Source organism: Vulpes lagopus, chromosome 6, assembly GCF_018345385.1.
Source record: "Vulpes lagopus strain Blue_001 chromosome 6, ASM1834538v1, whole genome shotgun sequence".
NCBI classification, from domain to species: domain Eukaryota; kingdom Metazoa; phylum Chordata; class Mammalia; order Carnivora; family Canidae; genus Vulpes; species Vulpes lagopus.
This window is the reverse complement of record NC_054829.1, coordinates 9,395,988-9,416,187: the sequence shown is the minus strand read 5'-3', so window position 1 is coordinate 9,416,187 and position 20,200 is coordinate 9,395,988. Positions and strand designations below refer to the sequence as shown.

The window sequence follows — 20,200 nt, the reverse complement described above, 5'->3', positions numbered from 1 at the left end:
TCAGGCCAGGAGGCTGGGGCAGGCACAGATGAAGTGGTACATGTCCGGGGCACCCAGAACTCCGAGGCAGAGGCCTCACGCCGCAGAGGCAGGAGGAACCACGCATAGCGGCTGCTCCACAAAGAGAAACAGCGCTCCGTTCCGCCAGTCCTCCCAGTCCAGAGCCAGATCAGTTTTCACTTTTTGGTTTTATCCTCTTCTGATCATCTTTTCTTATACAAAATTTATACTCAGCTTTGGTATTCTAGATTCAAGCACTTCTTACTCTGATAGAGAAAAAACTACACAGCCTTTTCACAAGCTGAAGCTGACTGCAGTTCCAGGCGCCTCATCTCCCTTCTCATCTAATGGACTGGCCACCCGCCACACAACAGAAGAGGAAAACCTGGAGGGCGATGCCAAGTGAAAGATGGCAGCAGAATCAGAGCAAGCGCACTGAACCTTCCCCCAAAGAAGTTTCTTTTAACCCACTCATCTTTAGATTAACAAAGACCTTAAGAAAGGGGTCTTAGGGAAGAACAATAAAAGCTGTGGAAATACATCCAGAATATACAAATAAATCAAGAACCATAAAGACCACTACACAGGCATCAGGAAGACACTAGGGAGGACACCAATGGGAAAAACACAACAAAATACGAAGGTCCAAATTTCTCCAGCTGTGCAGCGCATGAAATGACATCTCTTGAGAGTAGTGGGTGGCCATGCTGCCAGCTATTGAGGGTAAGGAGCGGTGTGTGCTCCCAGAGAGAAGAGGGAAATAAAGCCACCTTCATTTTTCCTTTGCTCCCTCCCTCCACCATGCATTTTAAGCAGCAAGTCTGTACATGCACAGGTCGCTTTTTTTTTTTTTTTTTAACAAGACAAAATAACGCAGTTAACACGAGGTCACAGTTTCAGAGCAATGGAGTTTGGTCTGGGGCTCCTTACCAGTAATAGTATTGTAGTGGTAGGAGGCATGGGTAAAAGCCTGTAGAAGATAAGCCTTATTCTTGAATCTGTAGTTGATTTTCTTTTCAAAATTCTCAAAACCCGATATAAGGTGATTCAGTGTTTTATCTGCGTCCGGATGATCAAACATACACCTCGGTGGAATCTTCAAACAGCCATACTCCAAGTCTTTCAACACAGAGGGACGTAAACTGGCCACAGAGGCAGCAGCGCGGCCCCCTGAAAGGTTCTTTTGTTGGCTGCTGAAATTCTCCCTAGGAGGGCACATGGTCTTTTCCCGATCGGTCCTTTTCATGACCGGGAGCACCTTGAGCCCCAGTGAGCAGAGGAAGAGCTGAGCAGCCCTCTCGCCGCAGCTGGTTAAATAGCAGCCCAGCAGGGCTTCCACGCAGTCCGCTATGCTTTTGTCCGCAATACACTGCTCAGTGTGCAAGTCGTAAGAAATGGACTGTTTCCCCGTGTCAACACCACAGTTTTCTTCTGATGGATTCCAGAACCCCACCACAAAGTCATCCTCTTCCACAGCTTTGCTAGGATCCAGATAGCACATGGCATCCCAAGAGCTATAGTCAAAATCCTCAAAATCTGATGAAAATGGCATACTACCTAAGGAGGATTTTTTGGGCATTTTCCATTCGTATGCAGAATCAGTGGTTGAAAAAGGAGAGAGAGAAATTTTCTTTACAAAAGCTCCTGATCCCATTAACATGTTATCTATAAATTTGATATGTTCCTGATCATACTCCAGGAAATCATCTTCATAATCGGCGTCCTCCTTCGGAGCCCTCCACATTAGATCCTCCTCCTCCTCGTCGTCCTCCTCAAAGTCCTCGTCCAGCTTGCCATTAGCCAACATGCAGTCTTTTGTCTGAAACGAGGAGGAATGGGGAAGGAGGGGAGAGACATAGCTGCTGTTTTTAAAAGGGTTTGAAACTCAATAAAAGCAAGGGTTATGGATAATTTCAAATGACAACCACAAATACTAAAAGGCAACTTTAAAATCACGGCCATTTGTTTTCAATTAACATAAAATAAGTTATTTAATCATATAAACAAAGTAAAACATGTTCTTTGAATGTTCATTTTCTAAGTTATAAAATGACCTTTATCCAGTATGAAGCTTTAAGTCAGGGATTTTGAACATGGGTATAAAGTTAAAATTAATGTCCATGAGGCAAAACTTCAGCTAAGAAGTCTTACTCCAGCAGACACACAATAAAAGCACTCACATGCCGATCACAGAGGTCTTCTATTTTGCTGACAAAGTTTTAAAATGTTTCAAAAAGATTTTCAAATTAATAAAATTAAATTCCAGATGCAGAAAAAGCATTATCTGTGCAATAAAGAGTATAAATATGAAAAAAAGATAAATTACTTTAGAAATCTGTAGAATATTAAATATAGGCAAGAGTGTTTCACGCAAAAGGTTTTCTCCCCATTTCCATTTCAAATTCAAGTACATTTGCTATAATGTAAAACTAGATTGCCTGCTTGAAAACTAAAAGTGATCACTGAACTAAGCTATGAATCTGGGAAATTATGCTTTCCCCTCCACTGTGCTACAGTAATCAGAGGAACAGATTATAGCATAAATGACAAAAATAGAAGAAAATTTAGACTAACATGAAACACAACAATCCAATTTCTGTCAGAAGATCTTTGCTAATTCCAATTTCTTTGGCAAAAGCTTATTTGTGAATGACAACCTTAATAATGGGCTAGGATTCAGTAATGATGTAACTTTTTTGCAATGCTAAAAGATGCCAAATTTCAATAGCGCAAGAAATAAAAAAAAAAAATCAAATAAAGTAAAAAAAAGACTTTACTTTGTGGGGGAAAAGGCAAGAGAGTGTGCTTCAATTCTGGTAGTGACAGCTTTCCAGAGATTTCCTGACACAAAAAGTCTTCAAACTTGGTCAGGCATTTTTTAAATATTGCAAATATTTCATTTTAAGCCAGACTCAAAAGGGATAGAGTATTTGTTTGAAGGTAAAGAGCAGTGAATCAAGCCATGTATCTACAACTATGTACCTTTATGGGCTGGTTTGGAGTTTTTTACGAGAAAAAGTTTGTAAAACTTTCCCAAGAACATGGAAGAGTATGAAGAGAACCTGTAGTGGCAGATCTCTAGGAACTATTTCCTGTTAAAAATCCTGTACTTTCCCAAGGTAACATGAGATGTTTTGGACTACTGTTTGGTCAACATAAAAAAGGCAAATTATAATTTAAAAAAAATTAGAGTGAATAATTCTTTAATTAGAAAAATCCTTATGTATCTTTAGTAAGATGCTGCCATAGTCTAAGATTGACAGTACACACACACACACACACACACACAATCCCAGAAGAGTAGGTTCTCTCACTAATAAGCTATGTGATCTTGGACAGAGTTCTTTAATGTCTCTGGGTTTCAGTTTCTCTATCTGCAAAATAGCGGGATGCTACTTCATTAAATGGTTTCTGAGAATGCTTCAAGCTCCTAAAAAAAAACCACCCGCATAAAACGCTTCTCTCCTACTGTTCAAGTCAACCTGAGTCATTAGCCACTCTGGCATTCGTATGCAAAGATTTCTCTTAAACCTGTTTGCTGAGGAGTGAGGCAGGCAGAACAGGAAAGCAAGCACACTCTTTCCTGTATCATTCATCATTCAAGGCCTTATTTCAATTAAGTATAAACTACTGAGTGAAAATACGAATGTGTTTTCAATGTTTTACCAAAACCAAAGTGCCAGGTCATCTGAAACGTTAAGGAAAACACGATATTTGTTTCTTTTTTTTTTTTTTTTTTTAATCAAAGGGACTTGTCAATGTCACTTTCATGTCAATTTTTTACAAAGCCAATTATATTATGAAACTTCAAGGCAGAATAATTACTACCAAGATGTTTTTCATAGATATGCAATATTTTCTCTGAAGTCCTCCAAATCTACACATTTTCCCCTAAGCTTATACCTATTTCTAAGTTATTTAACAAATGTATTTTTCTGCATTAAAATATTCTCTTAATGCTTTTCTGGAGAAGTTCAATTTCTTTAAACATCAAACGCTGCATGAGTTAAAAATGTACTCCATAAAGGGGTAAAAATCAAAAATCAGGTCGGAGAGCAGTGGACCTGGGGAAAACTTGAGACCAAGAATTAATTAGCACAGGCATAACAGAAAGAGGACAGGAAAGTCCGTCTACTTAGAAAGGATACTCTGTGAAAGAAACCCTAGTCTCACTGTTGGCCTGAGGTAAAAATTAGTAACAACGATGCAGTCTCTAATGCAAAATCAACGGCCACGAAATGAAAGCGGCCACAAGATCGCCTTCGGCTTTGGCAGAGGCACCAGTGCTTTCCAGCGGCCCACCTCTGGGTGGACGCTTTTCCAGCTCTGAGGCCCTCCGAGGTGCCCTCTGGTGGCCTTCAAGACAAGACAAAACGAAGCAGCTGCAGCTAATATTTGACCCTTAAGCCACTGGCAAGATTTAAACTATTTCCAGAAAACTACAATCTTTATGATTTTTTTAAGGTCATCAGAGAAGACCTAGTCCTAACTGAGAAAACCCTGACCTGCAGAGCAAGGCTTTACTGAAATTATTTCACAGACTGAAGATCACAAGTCATTACTGAAGAGTCATCTTACTGAACAGAGCTAAGGATAGATGACAGATTCTTACACATAACAGTGAAATGAAATGTTAAGGGAGTTTTGCTTTTTTTCTTGTTTTGAGTCACAGCATCATATATATTTATGCTTCTGAAAAAAAAAAGGAGACAGAATCCTCTCCCCATCAAAATAACAGTTTCTAAAATTCAATGAAGAGACGGTCTATTATAGTGAATTAATTCACTATATCAAATACCTACTCTACTATAAATACACCATGGAAAGGAAACACAGAAGTTAATAGCACAAAATTCTCCAGTTCACCAAGAAATAAACGCTTCCAGTTACCAAAAACTTACCATTTCATCTTTTTCCCATTTATCTGTGTTACTTTTGTCTTGGTTTACTACATAACCAGGAGGAAGCCAATTCACAGGGGGATCAAATATTGATACCACCATGCGGCTGGGCAGTCCCTTCTTTTTTCCAAGCCGATACAGATTACAGTTGCTGACCTTTAGCAGAAAAAATTTGTAAGATGCTTATCTGCATATGACCACTGCTGGAATTCATACCAGGCAAATAAACATATTTTTAGCTCAATGCTCTTCATATTATTATATCTGGTCATCAATTTATTCACGACAGCATATATTATATTCCCATATATTCTACATCCTTCAGTGTAGTTAGATGAGAATTTCTGATTTTAAATGCAGATTAGAAAAAACTGATATGCAAATTCCTTACAAAGTCAGAACAAATAGTTCATACAATTTCAAACATTTGGGAATACAACCTGATGATATTAAATGCAAACTGCCAACTGGGACTATCAGAATAGAAAAAAATCCACATAAAAAGTCTAAGATGTCACAATATTTTCAAAGACATAAACGGGAGGGAATGCCACAACTCTGGCTATAAAGTGGAAGTTGGCACTGAACAGAGCTAAAATAATTTCATACTCCTAGAATCTAAGCCACAAACATAACTTTAATTACAATTATTTTCTCAAATATCATTCCTTTGTTTTGGATGGCATTTCAAGATATTTTTATTCAACCATTTTAAAACAGAGCAAAAGGTAATATTATTCACAACAATAAAATAGCTTCATTGTTTACCCTCTGGTGTGTTTTTCCTATGGACTCCATGTCCTCCCTAACTTATTCAAACTGTAACATTTTTATCCAGAGATGTCTCGTGAAAACCTGGAAATGAGGATCTAGAACTGTCAATCTCATTTTCATTTTCTATAAATGGGGTTCCTTTTTATGCAAATACTTCATAAGCCCCTTTTCCAGGGGAGCTCAACACCACTGAACAGGCACCTGCCACGGGAGAAACACCTGGTCGGGTGCCCCTGAAAGAACAGAGTCCACAAGACTGAGGGACAGTCCCTGCAGACGACCCAACCGGGAGGGACAGTCATCTACCCGTGGCACCACATGCAGCATGCTGTCGGAACAGCTCTGGTAAACGCCAGCATCCCTGTGCCTACAAGGGATCACAGTGTCACAGAAGGCAACGAGAGGATGAAGATGGCAATCATGTTCAAAGTTAGATGGAATCGTGGGCAGGAAGGAACAGGAAGCAAAAGCTAAGGGCTCCTGAGGTGCAATATGGGTTGGGCAGAAACGGGAAGAGCACTGGGAGAGGAACAGAGTGGGTGTGCACGTGCAGAGTCCATATGGAGACTAGCCAGGGGCTTAGATCTGGTCGGGACACAGGACATGTCTGGAGTGTGAGCACAGACAAGGCCTTCCTTTGACACTGGGCTGAGGGAGTAACAATGATCTCTACAGGAAATAAGGAGTCAAAGCTTCCCAGGAGACAAACAGATGAAACTTTTGAAATGTACATGAACTTCTTTCTTACCTAACAGAGAATATGTACTATTCCTTCCTACTCATCCTCAGGCTCTGACATTTTCTTCCTACACCTTATGGAAATCTCGTTTGTTCTGACAGTTTGATTATCACTCTTAAAGAGACTATTCCCCCAAACCTTATCTAAATTATCTCAATACTTCAGTGAATACTCCACTTCATTTTCTACGAAGTCTGAAAACGCTACACCTATGTCACCACGAGCACCACCATTGCCCTAATTTCCCAGCTTACACACAGTCACCCTGGCATCAGAGGCCTCTCTGCCCTTCATTACACTGACAGGCAGCAAGGAGGGTGAAGGGTATGGGCTCTCACCTCCATCACCCCCAACTCTCTGATTAGTTAGGTAACCTTACAGGAACTAATTAAAGTCTCTGGGTAGAGTTTCTCCATCTGCAAAATGGAGACACATTGTCTATCCCCCAGGGGCTCTCTCAGAAGACTGTACATGCGAGGTCTATAAAATACTCGAGGTAGTGTCTGCTGCTATAGCGTGACATCGGAGATTGAGGAGTGTGGTGGTGAAGAGCTAGGTCCCTAAGCCCAGACTGTCTGGGCTCGGCCACATAGTCTCATGTGACCCATGTCAAGCGAGCATCTCTTGCCTCAGTAGCCTCATCTATCAACTATGGATAATAGAAGTATACACAACTATAAATAAAATTACAGAATAAAAGTGTACAGAACTACATCAGGCAATTTACAGAAGGTGGCAAGAGTAGTGTCTGGCTAAAGGAGGCACTTGCTGTGAGCTACAACTCGCATTCCCTCTGAAATACTACTCACCTCAGCCCTCTCTCCTCACTGCCAGAATTCCACAACTAACCCATTTTCCGCTTGCATAGATTCAAAGCCCCAACTGATCGCTCAGCTTGGTTTGGTTTCGCTTTTCCACTCAGGCTGCACTCTGCTGTCAGAGCCATTGTTTACAACCACCACTTCATGAGCCACTCATGGGGCACCTGGGTGGCATAGTCGGTTGAGTGGCCGATTCTTGATTTTGGCTCAGGTAATGATCTCAGGGTCATGAGATTGAGCCTTGCATCAGGCTCCGCACTGGGCATGGAGCCTGCTAGGATTCTCTCCCTCTGCCCCTCCTCCCAATATCTCTCTCTCTCTCTCTCAAAAAAAAAAATAGAGGCTCTTGAGCTAAAGTGTCTTCAACATTCAAAATAAGTGCAAACTCCTTTGCCTAGCAAGACTAAAGATTTTCCACAAGAGCTTCACCCACCTGCCTTTTTAATCTTTTCTCAGGTATTTCCACACTTCTGACTGCTGCCACAGTCTAGTCAGAGTGCTAACACGCTCTGCCATTTGTTCATTGTGTTTACACACTATAAATCCACCTCTTCCATCAACGCCCTCTGATTACATGTGATACTCCTTCCTTCTAAGTGTTTAGGGCAAATAGCAGCTTTCTAAGTTATTTGTCAAGCAGGTACAGGTTGCCTTGTGATACCTCTTCTATCATCACTTAAATAGTGTGACTTCGTTGCTTTTCTTCCTTAAATCTTAATTCGCACTGGTTTCAGAACACACCCTTCCTTTGGCCTCTCAAGCACTGCTTGCTTTGAGCTCTGGCATCACTTCCTTTATACTGGAGAGTCACTGAGCTAGAGCACTGCTACTCTTTCCCTTCCTCACTCTCCAAAACCTCAAAGATGAGCTCCTCAATACAAGACTTGTGTTTTATTGATGTCTGTTTGCCTTGTGTGCCAGGATAGCATTCTCCTAAATAAATGCTAAACTGGATGAAATTAAAGCATGAGTAACTATGCCACATATTTCTTTATATCCCCCTCAGGATCTAGTAAGCATGTACACTCTCACAATGGTCCTAGGAGAACTGAATTCCTACCAATAAATAAGGCAGATACAGATCAGCTAACACTCGCCCAAAACCCAAGTGCCTCATCAGTGAAAAAGAGATCTCAGTCAACTCCTGGGTGGGTGTGCCACAGGCTCTAAGCAATCTCTCATCCTCTAAAACCATCGAACAACTTGTTAGCAGATACAGATCAGCTAACACTCACCCAAAACCCAAGTGCCTCATCAGTGAAAAAGAGATCTCAGTCAACTCCTGGGTGGGTGTGCCACAGGCTCTAAGCAATCTCTCATCCTCTAAAACCATCGAACAACTTAAGCCACTTTTAGGCACAATGAATAGTTTGGCTTGAACCATTCAGAAAAAAAACAGTATCTTACCTTTTTGCTTCTCATATATGAAAGGCGGCCCTCATGAGCATCAGGATAAGTGCAAAATAGATATGTGGTGATGGCATGCTTTAAAAAGGAGTCACCGAGCATTTCAAGCCGCTCCAGGTTAAATCCATCACTAGCATTTGAAAGGGTCAAAGCCTGCAGAATAAGTCCAGGATTTGGGCCAAGAGTCCTCGAGGAGTACCCAGGACAAGGGCTCTGCTCAGAACCCATCTTGTCCTTGAGCGCTCGAACAGCTTCGGTAGTACCAGGCATTGCGGCCGTCGTGGGACTTCCATCTGAGGTAGATTTGTTAGCATTTCCATCAAGGTATTTATTACTCAGTAGAGTACATTCATCGCTGGGCTTGGGCTGGTTCTCGTAATTGTATAAATTCTGAATGGGATATGAGGTAGTTGGTTGTACAGGTATTTCCTGCTTGTAGTAATTCAGCTGATTTCCTTGGCAAAAGTCTCTGTTAGCTAAATCATAACTGCCATTGGCAAGATTTTTATTATAAGAAAGACCATTAATTGCTGTAAGATCTGTTGCAACTTCAATCTGGAGCTTACCAGGTGACTCACTGAATAACGTTCTGCAGTTCACAGACATTTGGTCATGATTTTCTAGAGAGGAGGTTCTATTAGCACCTTGACGTGCAGCATTTTCAGGGACGACAATTGTGCTGTGCTTACAGTAATTTTCATTTTCAGCTGAAGAGGAGTTAGCAACTGAGATGAAAGATTTGCTGTCAATAGATTTTTTCCACCCAAAGTCTAGGTTAGGGTATCTGAAAAGACATTTTTATGACTTCATCAGATCCTTCAGAAGAGCTAGGCTCAGAACAAGAACAATGGGAATAAAATAAAGACATAAAATAAAGATCCCTATAAATCAGTTCCTACTTTAGAACAGAAACAAGTTTATAAGGCAGAAATCAACATTACTGGACTTCTGCACAATGTGAATCAGGGAGTGGGACTGTTCATTCACTCTGCTGCTTTCATCCACTGCTACGGCAAGCATGCTGTGGAGGTTAGGCTTGGGGTTGGCCATGGGGCCTGGACCCACTGTGTGGGCTGGAATCCCAGGCCCTCCAGCTGACCAGATGGTCCTTTAAGGAACCTCCCCCTGCTCCCTGGCTTCCCACACTTGGAAGAGGAGCTAATAGCTTAGGAGACTCACAGGGTTGTTCTAATGATTAAGTGACCTAATAAAGGCTCCAGCATTTAAAACTAGTGCTGGACATTATAATAAGTACGCAATAAACGCAGTTGTGACTATTGTTATTTTATTTTCACGTTCCTTAATCCTAGAACCATCATGTCTTGACAACTAGATAACCAAAATTAATCAAAAAGCCAATAACTTCCTGAGGATGTGGCCACTTTCCTAGTGGGAAGAAAATGAAAAAGACAAAGAACATACTGAGGCAATTACCATTTTATATATATACATATTTATAAAAGAGGAAAGCAGGCTTAAAAGGTGAGCATGGTTACAAAGAACTGTTTCCATTTTCACTCTGACTGCCATCACTAGAGAAGGAACCCCTAGCCCTCTGTGACTTCACAAGGACACAGGAGTCAAAGGATGCATTTATTACACGTATTTAGACATCCATGCTTTCTTTTTAACCTTGTAAGAATTATTTTATATAAAATTAAAACTTGAAATTAATCCAGTTGTTTTGCAAATAGGATTTCATGACCCATATTGTTTCTGGCTGAGAGCACAGTCATACCTAAAATCCACGGGAAGTGATCGGACTCCCACACCAGCATCGCTGGCCGTCTGGGCTCTTAGCTCCTCTGCGGTCAAAAGGCAGTGAAGGCGATAGAGTATACTAGGGAGACAGACTGCTTTTCTCCACAGTGACGCTGGAATTGGGTGTATAGCACAGAGCTCTGGAACCAGTATCTTTGAATAAGGAAAAATGTGGATAAATATAAAACAAACACACAAAAGAATAAAAAATTAAATTTAAGACTAATTTCACTAATGGATAAAGACAAAAATCATAAATACTAGTAAAAATCTTACTTATAAAAATAATCCTTTAAGGCCAAATGGAATTTATCCTAGGATTTATAGGGATGAATTGTATCAACAGACCAAGTATAAAGGCAAACCTTTCATACTTCCAAAAAGACATTTGAAAACATGTTAACACACAATACTACCTCTAACATATCAAATCCTAAGAGTTGGGGAACTTTTAAGAAACTCAGATGTCACTCAGTTAACTTGATAATATAAAAGCCAAACTTACCTCACAAAATATTAAATTATCTAATAACAATGAACATATTACCTGTTTATTCTGCAGACTTTCCCACTTGGCTTTTCTCTTTTCAGCACTGCTAAGAGGAAGCGCTTTCCCCTTCTGATTCAAATGACGAGGTGTCAAAAGATTAAGTCTATAAAAATGTCAAAATAATTTTATCAAACAAAAAATAAAAATAAGTACATTCTTCTCAGTGGATCTACACCTTCAGTGTGCCTACGAGTCACCTGAAGAGCTCATGTAAACTGCAGACTTCTGGACTCCTGGACCCCATTCTGGGCAGTTCTACGTATAAAGGATCTCCTGATATCAGAGAGTCTACAGGTAGCAGTGGGGACAGTGAACCTGTACATCTGTCTATGGACCTCTACAGATAATGCCTCGAGCAAAATTCAGATGTCATTTCTGAAACCCCTTACCTTGAAGATGTGTGGTCCACATCCAGCAGTGGCTGGTTGAGATTGGTCAGGTCAAGGTTGTATTTTGTTTTATAATATTCTGCAAAAGTTTCATACTCAGGGGAAGGAAATTTACTCAGTGGGGTAAGATCAGTGTACACATCAGCTACATAGAATCGATGAGGCTGATCAAAATTACGGTATCTAAAAAAGAAAAATAATACACTTAAGACAACTACTCTCAACAAATATTTTTAATATGAAAATGCAAATTATGATTTTAAAGTAAGTTCAAAGATTAAATATAAACAGCATCACTGAAAACTTCGATTCCAAATAATATATTTCAAGTGGATTCACAATGAAAAGTATATTTAGGTTATGGGAAAACGAACTCTTCACTCTACTATTATCCACATTCTAAATATCTGTGCTTCACTGACATACTAATGCTAAATAGTACCTTTAAATATCCCTTAATTTCACCAGTACAAACAGGGTAAAAAAACTTTCAATGTCCCACCAACTGAGCAAGCATGCACCCTGCGTAACTAATATGCTAACTGTGAAAGGTACTGACCTCATAAATGCATTAATAGTTGATGATAGCTAACATTTAAAATATGGCTTTAACAAAAAAAAATCAAGAAAGACTGAATTACAGACAGTACTCTAATTTTATGAGAAGTTCCTATATTTAAATTTATTGCTCAAAAACTCTATCCCCTAAGTTTTTACAAAATAAGAAAAAAGCATTCTGATTTACTACTTCATTGTACATAATGCCATTCATTATTCCTTATAAAAAGTTTGGGAAGCTATTATTTGCAATCAAATCCTTTAAGACTTTGGGGAGTAAGAAGAAGATTTTAAGAAAGTCTTTCAACATCACTTAGATTATCTGAGCTGCACAAGGTAAAAAAAAAAAACCCTCACACCAACAGTGTGCCAGGTATTGTTTCTTACAAGACAAAGTCAACCAGGGAGAACAAGCCCACCAGGAAGAGACACCTAAACTTCCCATTAAGTGACCTCAATGCTAGAGCCCAGTGACATTTCCACGTGAACAAGTGAATCTCTGAAAACAAAATACCACCACCCCTTTACTTTCCCCTTCAATACCCACCTTGGAATGATAACTGCATCCTGGTAATCTTCTAATTTAAAAACAAAAGGTGTTTCTTTTGAATACTTGGTACTGGGAATGCCTATGCGAGCTTCAGATTTCTCAATATCTTCCATGAATTTAAAGTCAATGTCCAAAGTGCTGGAGTCATTCACTTAGGGAAGGAAAAGACTCTTTAGCTTGTTAAAACGTACTACAGAGAAGATTCTTACTTAAGCCATATAGTCATGTATGTGTCTAATGTAGAGCTTTTTCTAGTAAGAGAGTTCTCTAGTATCCACAATAAACTATTGGTAAGCAAACTTCCCTCTTTTCAGATAGCATCACCGAACACTTTAGAGCCTGGGTTCTTCTTACCAACATTAAGAGGTAGAACACAGTATGCTGAATCAGCGTCTGTGGGTTTAAATTCTAGTGCAGGTTTTTCAAGCCGAAGAATATGTGAGAATATATACTGGTGAAGTCTTGTAATCAACTCAAGCATTTGTAGAGACAATGTGAAACCAGACTTCTTCAACTCAATGGATATGGTAACCTCTCCAGAGCGCGTGTACACAGGAAAGTGCGGGATCTTAGCAAAAAGGGGGGGAGAAAAAGAGCATCCCCAAAGTTAACAGGTATTTTATGCCATTATAAATATTTAACTTCAGAGGAGGAATGATGCTTTCAATCCAGGAAATAGAAGGGACACCTTGATTTTTAAATATATTAGACATTCTGAGGTAACAAGATAGTTACTATTAAATGGTCATTCTCTTTTCTTAAAAAAAACAGGTATCTGTATCTTAGTCATAAGGAACCGACTACCTGAGGTATAGGTTTGGCTGTTAGTATTCCAAAGCATCGTGTGGTATCCTCAGGGGGATAGAGCTTGCGCCTTCTGAAGTTGAGTTCATCAGGTAAGGGCGTTGTCAGAACCATTCCTATCACATACAGGTAACAGGGCTGATCAGGTTTGGGATAGCTATCCCTTAAACATTCTGGAATCTAGAATTGGAAAAAGAAAACCTAAGCATCAAGATCCAGGGTTAACAGCCTCTTTTCCAGATACTGGCAAGAAAACAAATTTCTTCCTAGCTTTACTAAAAGCTGATGAGAAAAAGGTAAGAAAATACCCAGGGCAGGAGACATAATTACTTAACCCTGGTGGACAGCAAGCACTTCTCAGGTCTGGGCTGCAAGGTGGTCCAAGGTCACCTACCTTATAGCGCACTGCTGACTATACAACTAATACCAAAACTATATACAACAATTGAGCCATATAGGGTCTTCTCTTAGAAACACTATTCATTTGGGTTACTTCTTATGATTAGAAAACTCTTTTCTCCCTTGGGACTTTTAGTCTTTCAACACCACAGAATATCAGAAAACAAATGCAAAATTTTCAAATCCCACATAATTTTACTACTCACATATAACCTTTACTAACTTCCTTCCAATACACTGTATTGGACTTCTTCCTGTGTATAAAAGTATATAAACATATTATGCACATGTGTTTTTTCACTATGAATGGAATGGCATAACAAAGACTGTCCTCACCTGATCTTTCTCTCCACTTACTACAATGAGAATACCTTTCTCTGTATCATTTTTAATGGCTATCTGATTATATGAGTCAACCGGAATTTAACGAATCTGAGATTGTTTCTTAACTTTCAATATTCATACAAGCCCACTCAGTAGAATCATGCGGTTTCTGAGGTGCAGGGACATTAATGATCGCATCTGTAGTTAAAAGGCACAGAAACACCGGCTAGGAAATGGTTACAGTTAATAGAATATCAGATAATCCAGAAGGTATCTGTTAGTTAAAACACTTCTTGTGAACGATGATGTCTGTCATATGAAATGAGTCCAGTGGCCTTTGGGGTAAATGTTAGAGTAGGAAGGCTGGGAAATGGGTCATATTCCTAATTTTTAAACAATGTGCTTCTAAATCTTGAAAATGCTCAAGGGAAACTGAGTGAAAACTTTTTTAAAAGTATAAACTCAACATAACTGCAAAAATGAGACAAAAGAACCATACTTTTAGGCTAAGAAGAAAATACACAGGAAAGTTTTGCTTTTGTTTGTGATCCTTACAGGGGACAAACATCAGCAAATATTTTAAGGCAAATATTCAAGTACCTCAACCCAGTGTGGCTCTAATGAGCAGTCAGACTCAGAGGGATGTCATAGCGCATGCATCCTGCCAGGATGCGGCACATCCAGCCAGACCCAGCACGCTGAAGGAACTGGTTCTGACTGCTGGCAGGCTACCACCTTGTTCCTGACAGACCCTGGCTGTCACAATCCTTACACAGGCCACTGAGCCTGCCTGTGGAGGCAGCACTCTTTGTGTGGAGGCAGCACTCTTTTGCCGGTCTCTTTTATCATGCAAATCCTCCTTTGTCTTAGCCCCAAACACAAGTAAAACCAAAATCTTATGGCTATTGTGAATGAAACAAAAAAATGTCTCTTTAAAGGAAACACTCATTCTGGGTAGAATCTGACAAATGAGTCCAAACTCCTTTTGAGAAGGAAAATAAAGCCTGTCCTAAGTAGGAAAGAGCTCACAGTGCACGTGGGAAGGAGGAAGGGCTGTCTGATCTGAAAGAAAAGCTGTCATGGGAGGACATGAGCTGAGATCCCAAGCGGCCAAGTGACAAGGTCTGGGAAGCCAAGCAGAGGAATGTCGAGTTGATGTAGCAGGAAATAAAAAGTCAGAAAAGGCTATATTTGTATGTGGTTCTAACCAATACTAACTGCTTTTGGGTAGCACTGTCTTCGTTTTGTGGAACCTGGTCTTCCTGGAACACTGGTCTCTTCTTCATCATGTAAATCAAGCTCTTCTTCATATTTAACGGTCTCTTTCCCAACTGGCATCAAATGGTCATCCAGTTCACCTAAAAAATTTAAAGAGAATTAATATAAACAGCCCAGATTTTGCCTCTCTAATGACTAATGAATCCAGAGCAAAGTGTTCTGTTAGAAAGCAGCAAGAAGGGTAATGGAAACTAAAGCATCTGCACTTTTAATAACACAAAGTGACCGGATATGATGCGTCAGGCAGTCTATTTTGGCATTTATATACTCAGTGCAAGCAGGGTTACAGATTCCATTCTAAGATGCAAGCATATCATCTAAACAAGGCACAACATGAGGAATGTGGTGCAAGGGACTGTGATAACACCATATGGTAACAGATGGCAGCTGCACTGCTAGTGAGCAGAGCCGAATGTCTGAACTCGTGGAATCACTAGGTTGTACACCTGCCACCAACGTTAACATTGCATGCCAACTATACTCCAATCAAAAAAAAAAAAAAAAGCCTTCTCAAAATAATACTGAAAAAGAAAAACAGCCCATAACCATTGTTTTACAAAATCTATGGAAAACAAAACTTCCCGTTTAAAAAAAAATGGATAAATCTGAGAGACTGACCCGCTGAAACAAATGTTCGTGATTCAACAGTTATAAGAAGGCCTTTCCGTACCGACAAGAAGTCAGTATGGGAAGCAAATATGCTATGTGCTACAGTTGTTCACAGCAGAGCTCAAAGAGCTGGAACATGTTACAGGACCTTCAAGTTATATCATAGTTACATCCGTCTTCACCAAAGCAGAGAGAGCAAGGAGTTCAGAATGCCACAAAATCCTCAGAGACTTGTAAAGTCCTTGATATGCTTTTGTTTTACAATGTTTTCAACTTTATTTTTATTTGCATGTGCTTTTTCAAACACTCTTACCAATTTTGTGCAGTTTTTCACAGCAAATGAGAGCTACGACTCTTTCGGCCAATCGTACACAGCTCATTGGTGGACCCTGAAAGTCACAAAAAACATTTCCACTGTACGGGCACATAGCTATCTATCATTAACACATAAAACTTCTATGAAACCAGTATCTTTAAAGCTGAACTTTATGAGAACAAAGTGCTTTATTTTGAAAAATGCCAGCAAGTCTGTTAAAACCATAATCTCCACAGTTGAAATGCCATTTTTAAAAGTCCTGCCCAGTTAAGCCTAGATAAATCATAATGAAGATTTGGCAATTTTAATGATTATAAATTTCAGTTAAGATTTTAATGTAGTTTATTTTCACTAATCTACAAATAAGAAAAAAAAAGATTATCAAAATGTGGCTGTAACATACAGGTTAATAGTACTGACAAATTTTCATGTGCAACAGAAGTTATCTCATAATATCTGGAAATCAGTACTGGGACCAAGGACGGCAGTTACACAAAGGGAGATTTTCAAGTGAACAACAAAACAGCTAGAGAAGCCCAAATATATTTAATAAATTCTGTCCCTCTAAGTGTCTAAGCCACAGCTGAATGTTGATATTACTAAGATCCTAGAGAGAACTACAGGTCATCTACTCATATAGTCTACTGAAAGTCTGAACATGTGGCTGACCACAAAAGAGATTTATAAACCTACTCTTAAGGAACAGATTTAAAGCTAAATTTCCCTGTTACTTGTGCTGGCATAGAGAAGCTGAAAAACAATCCATTAATGACATACTTTAAAGGCACAATCATTTCTTTTTCTAAACTTACAACAATGGAGGCTCGGAGAGGTGAGTTAATTGGCAGATAAAGAGTTGAATAAAATGTACCATCAGGCAACTCTCGGGTTCTACATTTAGGAGCTAGATGAGTAAACGGATCACTTGGTAATCTAGCACAGTATCTGTGAAGAAAAAGAAATTCTGATGCTAAATCTACACCTGAGAAATGGAGGAAAAAAATCTGTATTGATATTCACAGCCTCAAGTTTAATTTTTCATGTCCCTCTTCCCCTCTACTAGATTGGTATTTATATGTGAAGTTTGAGCTTCATTGCTTTGAACTTTCAGTAAGATGGAACAGTGTTGTCCAACAGAATCTTTTGCAATTATGTTCTGTGTCTACACTAGTCCAATGGGGCAGCCACTGAGTGCTTGAAATGTGGCGAGGCAGCTAGAAAACTAAAATTTAAATTTATTTAATTTTAATTAAAATTAAAACGAGTTTAAATAGATGCGTATGTCCAGTGCTACTCTACAGTGCAGAAAATACTGTTTAGAATCCATTAAGAGAACACATCACCAATGTTTGTTCCTTAAATCGTATATGCACCCGCAGATTATATCAGGGCCTGTGCAAGAAAGGCATCAGAAGAGGCTGGAAGCACAGCTCAGTACTGACACAACGGAAAGGCATCAAAACAAGATGATCACTCCCACTCCCCCACCACACACCCCCCAGCAGCACAAGGAGAGTGTTCCAGGGCAGGAAGCTAGCTTCAAAGGTGCCGAAACTGAGCAAAGGTGGGTGGTGCTGGGACAGGAAAGCAATCGGTGGGCAAGTAATCGGGCAGGACTCACAGGGAGGGCACTGGAATGACAGCCAGCCGCCCTGTAAGTTCAAGACCTGTGCAGTCAGGACACCCAAATGGTGGCAGCCCTGCAGATAGAGGGCTAGATGTAAGAGTAACAATTTTGGAGGACAATGTGAGTCCTACCTCTCACTATTGAAGAAGCCAGAAATAAAGATGGAAGAAAGGAGAGCTAGAATGAACCCAGTAGTGTGACAGTGAAAGCGGAGGTAACACATAGGCAGTTAGATACAGAAATAAATCTAACCATAGATGTGTATGTGAATATGCACACATATACACATAAATGTAGTTTCTAGCTCTGTCTACCAAGGAGCCTAGAAGCAGCAGTACTCCAAAGGCAATGAGTATACCTAGCACTCAGCACCCACATTTTGGTTTCTGAACACCATTCATCTGCCCCTAAAAGAATTTTCTTTTGGAGAAATAGCCAATATCTAGGCTGGGGGAGAGAAAACATAAGTTGAGTCTAAAAATCTTAGTATGCCATAAAATAAGGAAGTGATCAAAGAATAATGGTGATGTAAAAAGAACTAGCTTGAAGGGGTTTCTACTGGCCAAATTTGAGATAATTTTAACATGAAAATAAATAATAAACAACAGTAACCAGACTATATAACCCACTGAATAAAACAGAACTCCATCGGTTCATAGTAGATAAAAAAAAAAACAATAAAGAGAATAAATAAATGGAGAAAAGAGAAAGCTCTACCTTCTAGTAGAATGCCAACAAATAGGAAGAATAATGGAATTAGAAGATCACCATTTTGCAGACACCACAGCAAAAATCAATTCAGGCAAGAAATACCAATGGATACTTTTCACTAGTGGGTGAAACTGGGAAGAGGAATAAATTTCATATTGTCCCAAAATATCTCCCCAGGAAATACGCACTCATAAAGGGAGAAAAGGCAACTCTATAGCAGAAAAGCTGGCAGACCTTTCAGATCAGAGCCACCACCACCAGTTAACAGCACAAATTGACATCAAGTACACCCAGTAGGACAAAATGAGAACACAGCACCACTTCTGTGATGTGCAGGCCCCAGTGCATAACCTTAGGTTAATTATCAGAAAGTATCAGATAAAGCCAAACTGAGAGACAGACTACAAAATGACTGGTCTGTAATTTTCAACAGTGGCAAGGTCATCCAGGTCAGGGAAAGACAAGAATGGTTCCAGGTTGAAGGAGACTAGAGAGATGAGAAAAATGCATACAATCCTTGATCCTGGCTTGGATCCTTTCTCTATAAAAACACATTCTCGTGACACCTGAATAGGTCTCTCCAGGTGAAGGGTAAATAGGAGTTCTCTGCAGTATTCCTGCAACACTTTAAAGTTTGAAATGGTTTCAAAATAAAACGTTAAAAAGAAAATCTTATGTGAGTTGCTCTTTATTTTGCCTCTACACAAAATTTATTCAAATACATAGTCTAGGTATGTATCTGCTTTTCTTGGTCCTTGGAAATGTTATTATCAGTTCAGACAAAGTAAATTAGAACATAATTAAAAACACAAATTAAGGGCCGCCTGGGTAGCTCAGTCAGTTAAGCATCTGCCTTCAGCTCAGGTCATGACCCTGAGGTCCTGGAATTGAGTCCCGAGTTGGATCCCTGCTTGGCAGGAAGCTCCTCCTCCCTATCCCTCTGCCATTCCTCCCACTTGTGCTCTCTGGCTCTATCTCTCTGTCAAATAAATAAATAAAGTCTTAAAAAAATACGAGTTAATATATCATAATCTTATATTGTAGCTAATGAAAATTTAACATCTCTCAACATTCATGGCACAAAACAACAGACACCAAAATTAAAAAAAAAAACTAGTGAGTACTATATAATTAAGTAAAATCTAATTAAAATAAGCATGTCTTAAGTCAGCCTTGCCAACAAAAACTAAACATTTATCATTGCACAATACTGTTTTTGCCTTCTGATGAAAAAGAAGAATGAATGGGGAAAAAACACTTCTTTTCTTTCTCTCATCAAAATAGTACCAAGCCATAAACAGAGAGACTGGTGAATATTTGCAAAAGGAAAACACTACAATACTCACAGGTTTAGACTTAGATCTTGCAATACTCCTAGGCTTTCCATGCAAATGATTTCATATCATACCTATTGATGTGTCCAATGGCCGTGTTGATTGTGACTCGTGGACCACCATCATCAGGCCTCAACACGTATGGTGGGAACACGTCGTCATCATCCACAACAGGTTCAATGTCAGTCTCACCAGTGTCAACTGACTTGGAACACTTGTTTCTTAAGATCTGAACATTGCAGAAACAGGTATTATGATGAGAATAAATATTTTCTTTGTCATTTATCAGTTGTCTGCCTCTGTACCTACAGAAAAAGCTCTCTTGACAAAAAACAGCTCTCTCTCCTA

General features: G+C 39.5%; 1 protein-coding gene across 3 annotated transcripts in view; it reads right to left on the bottom strand.

Moving 5' to 3' along the window:
- DICER1 (dicer 1, ribonuclease III) overlaps positions 1-20,200 on the bottom strand; it is a 73,210-nt gene that overhangs the window by 9,119 nt on the left and 43,891 nt on the right. For all 3 annotated transcript variants that reach the window (XM_041758224.1, XM_041758222.1, XM_041758223.1), the window contains 13 exons: positions 19,927-20,081; positions 16,993-17,125; positions 16,178-16,253; positions 15,196-15,335; positions 13,255-13,434; positions 12,805-13,018; positions 12,448-12,601; positions 11,343-11,525; positions 10,951-11,056; positions 10,381-10,556; positions 8,643-9,426; positions 4,902-5,057; positions 931-1,819 (listed from right to left, as the gene is read on the bottom strand). In XM_041758224.1, coding sequence (XP_041614158.1) covers positions 931-1,819; positions 4,902-5,057; positions 8,643-9,426; positions 10,381-10,556; positions 10,951-11,056; positions 11,343-11,525; positions 12,448-12,601; positions 12,805-13,018; positions 13,255-13,434; positions 15,196-15,335; positions 16,178-16,253; positions 16,993-17,125; positions 19,927-20,081 — 3,346 coding nt within the window. The remainder of the gene's footprint in view (positions 1-930; positions 1,820-4,901; positions 5,058-8,642; positions 9,427-10,380; positions 10,557-10,950; positions 11,057-11,342; positions 11,526-12,447; positions 12,602-12,804; positions 13,019-13,254; positions 13,435-15,195; positions 15,336-16,177; positions 16,254-16,992; positions 17,126-19,926; positions 20,082-20,200) is intronic.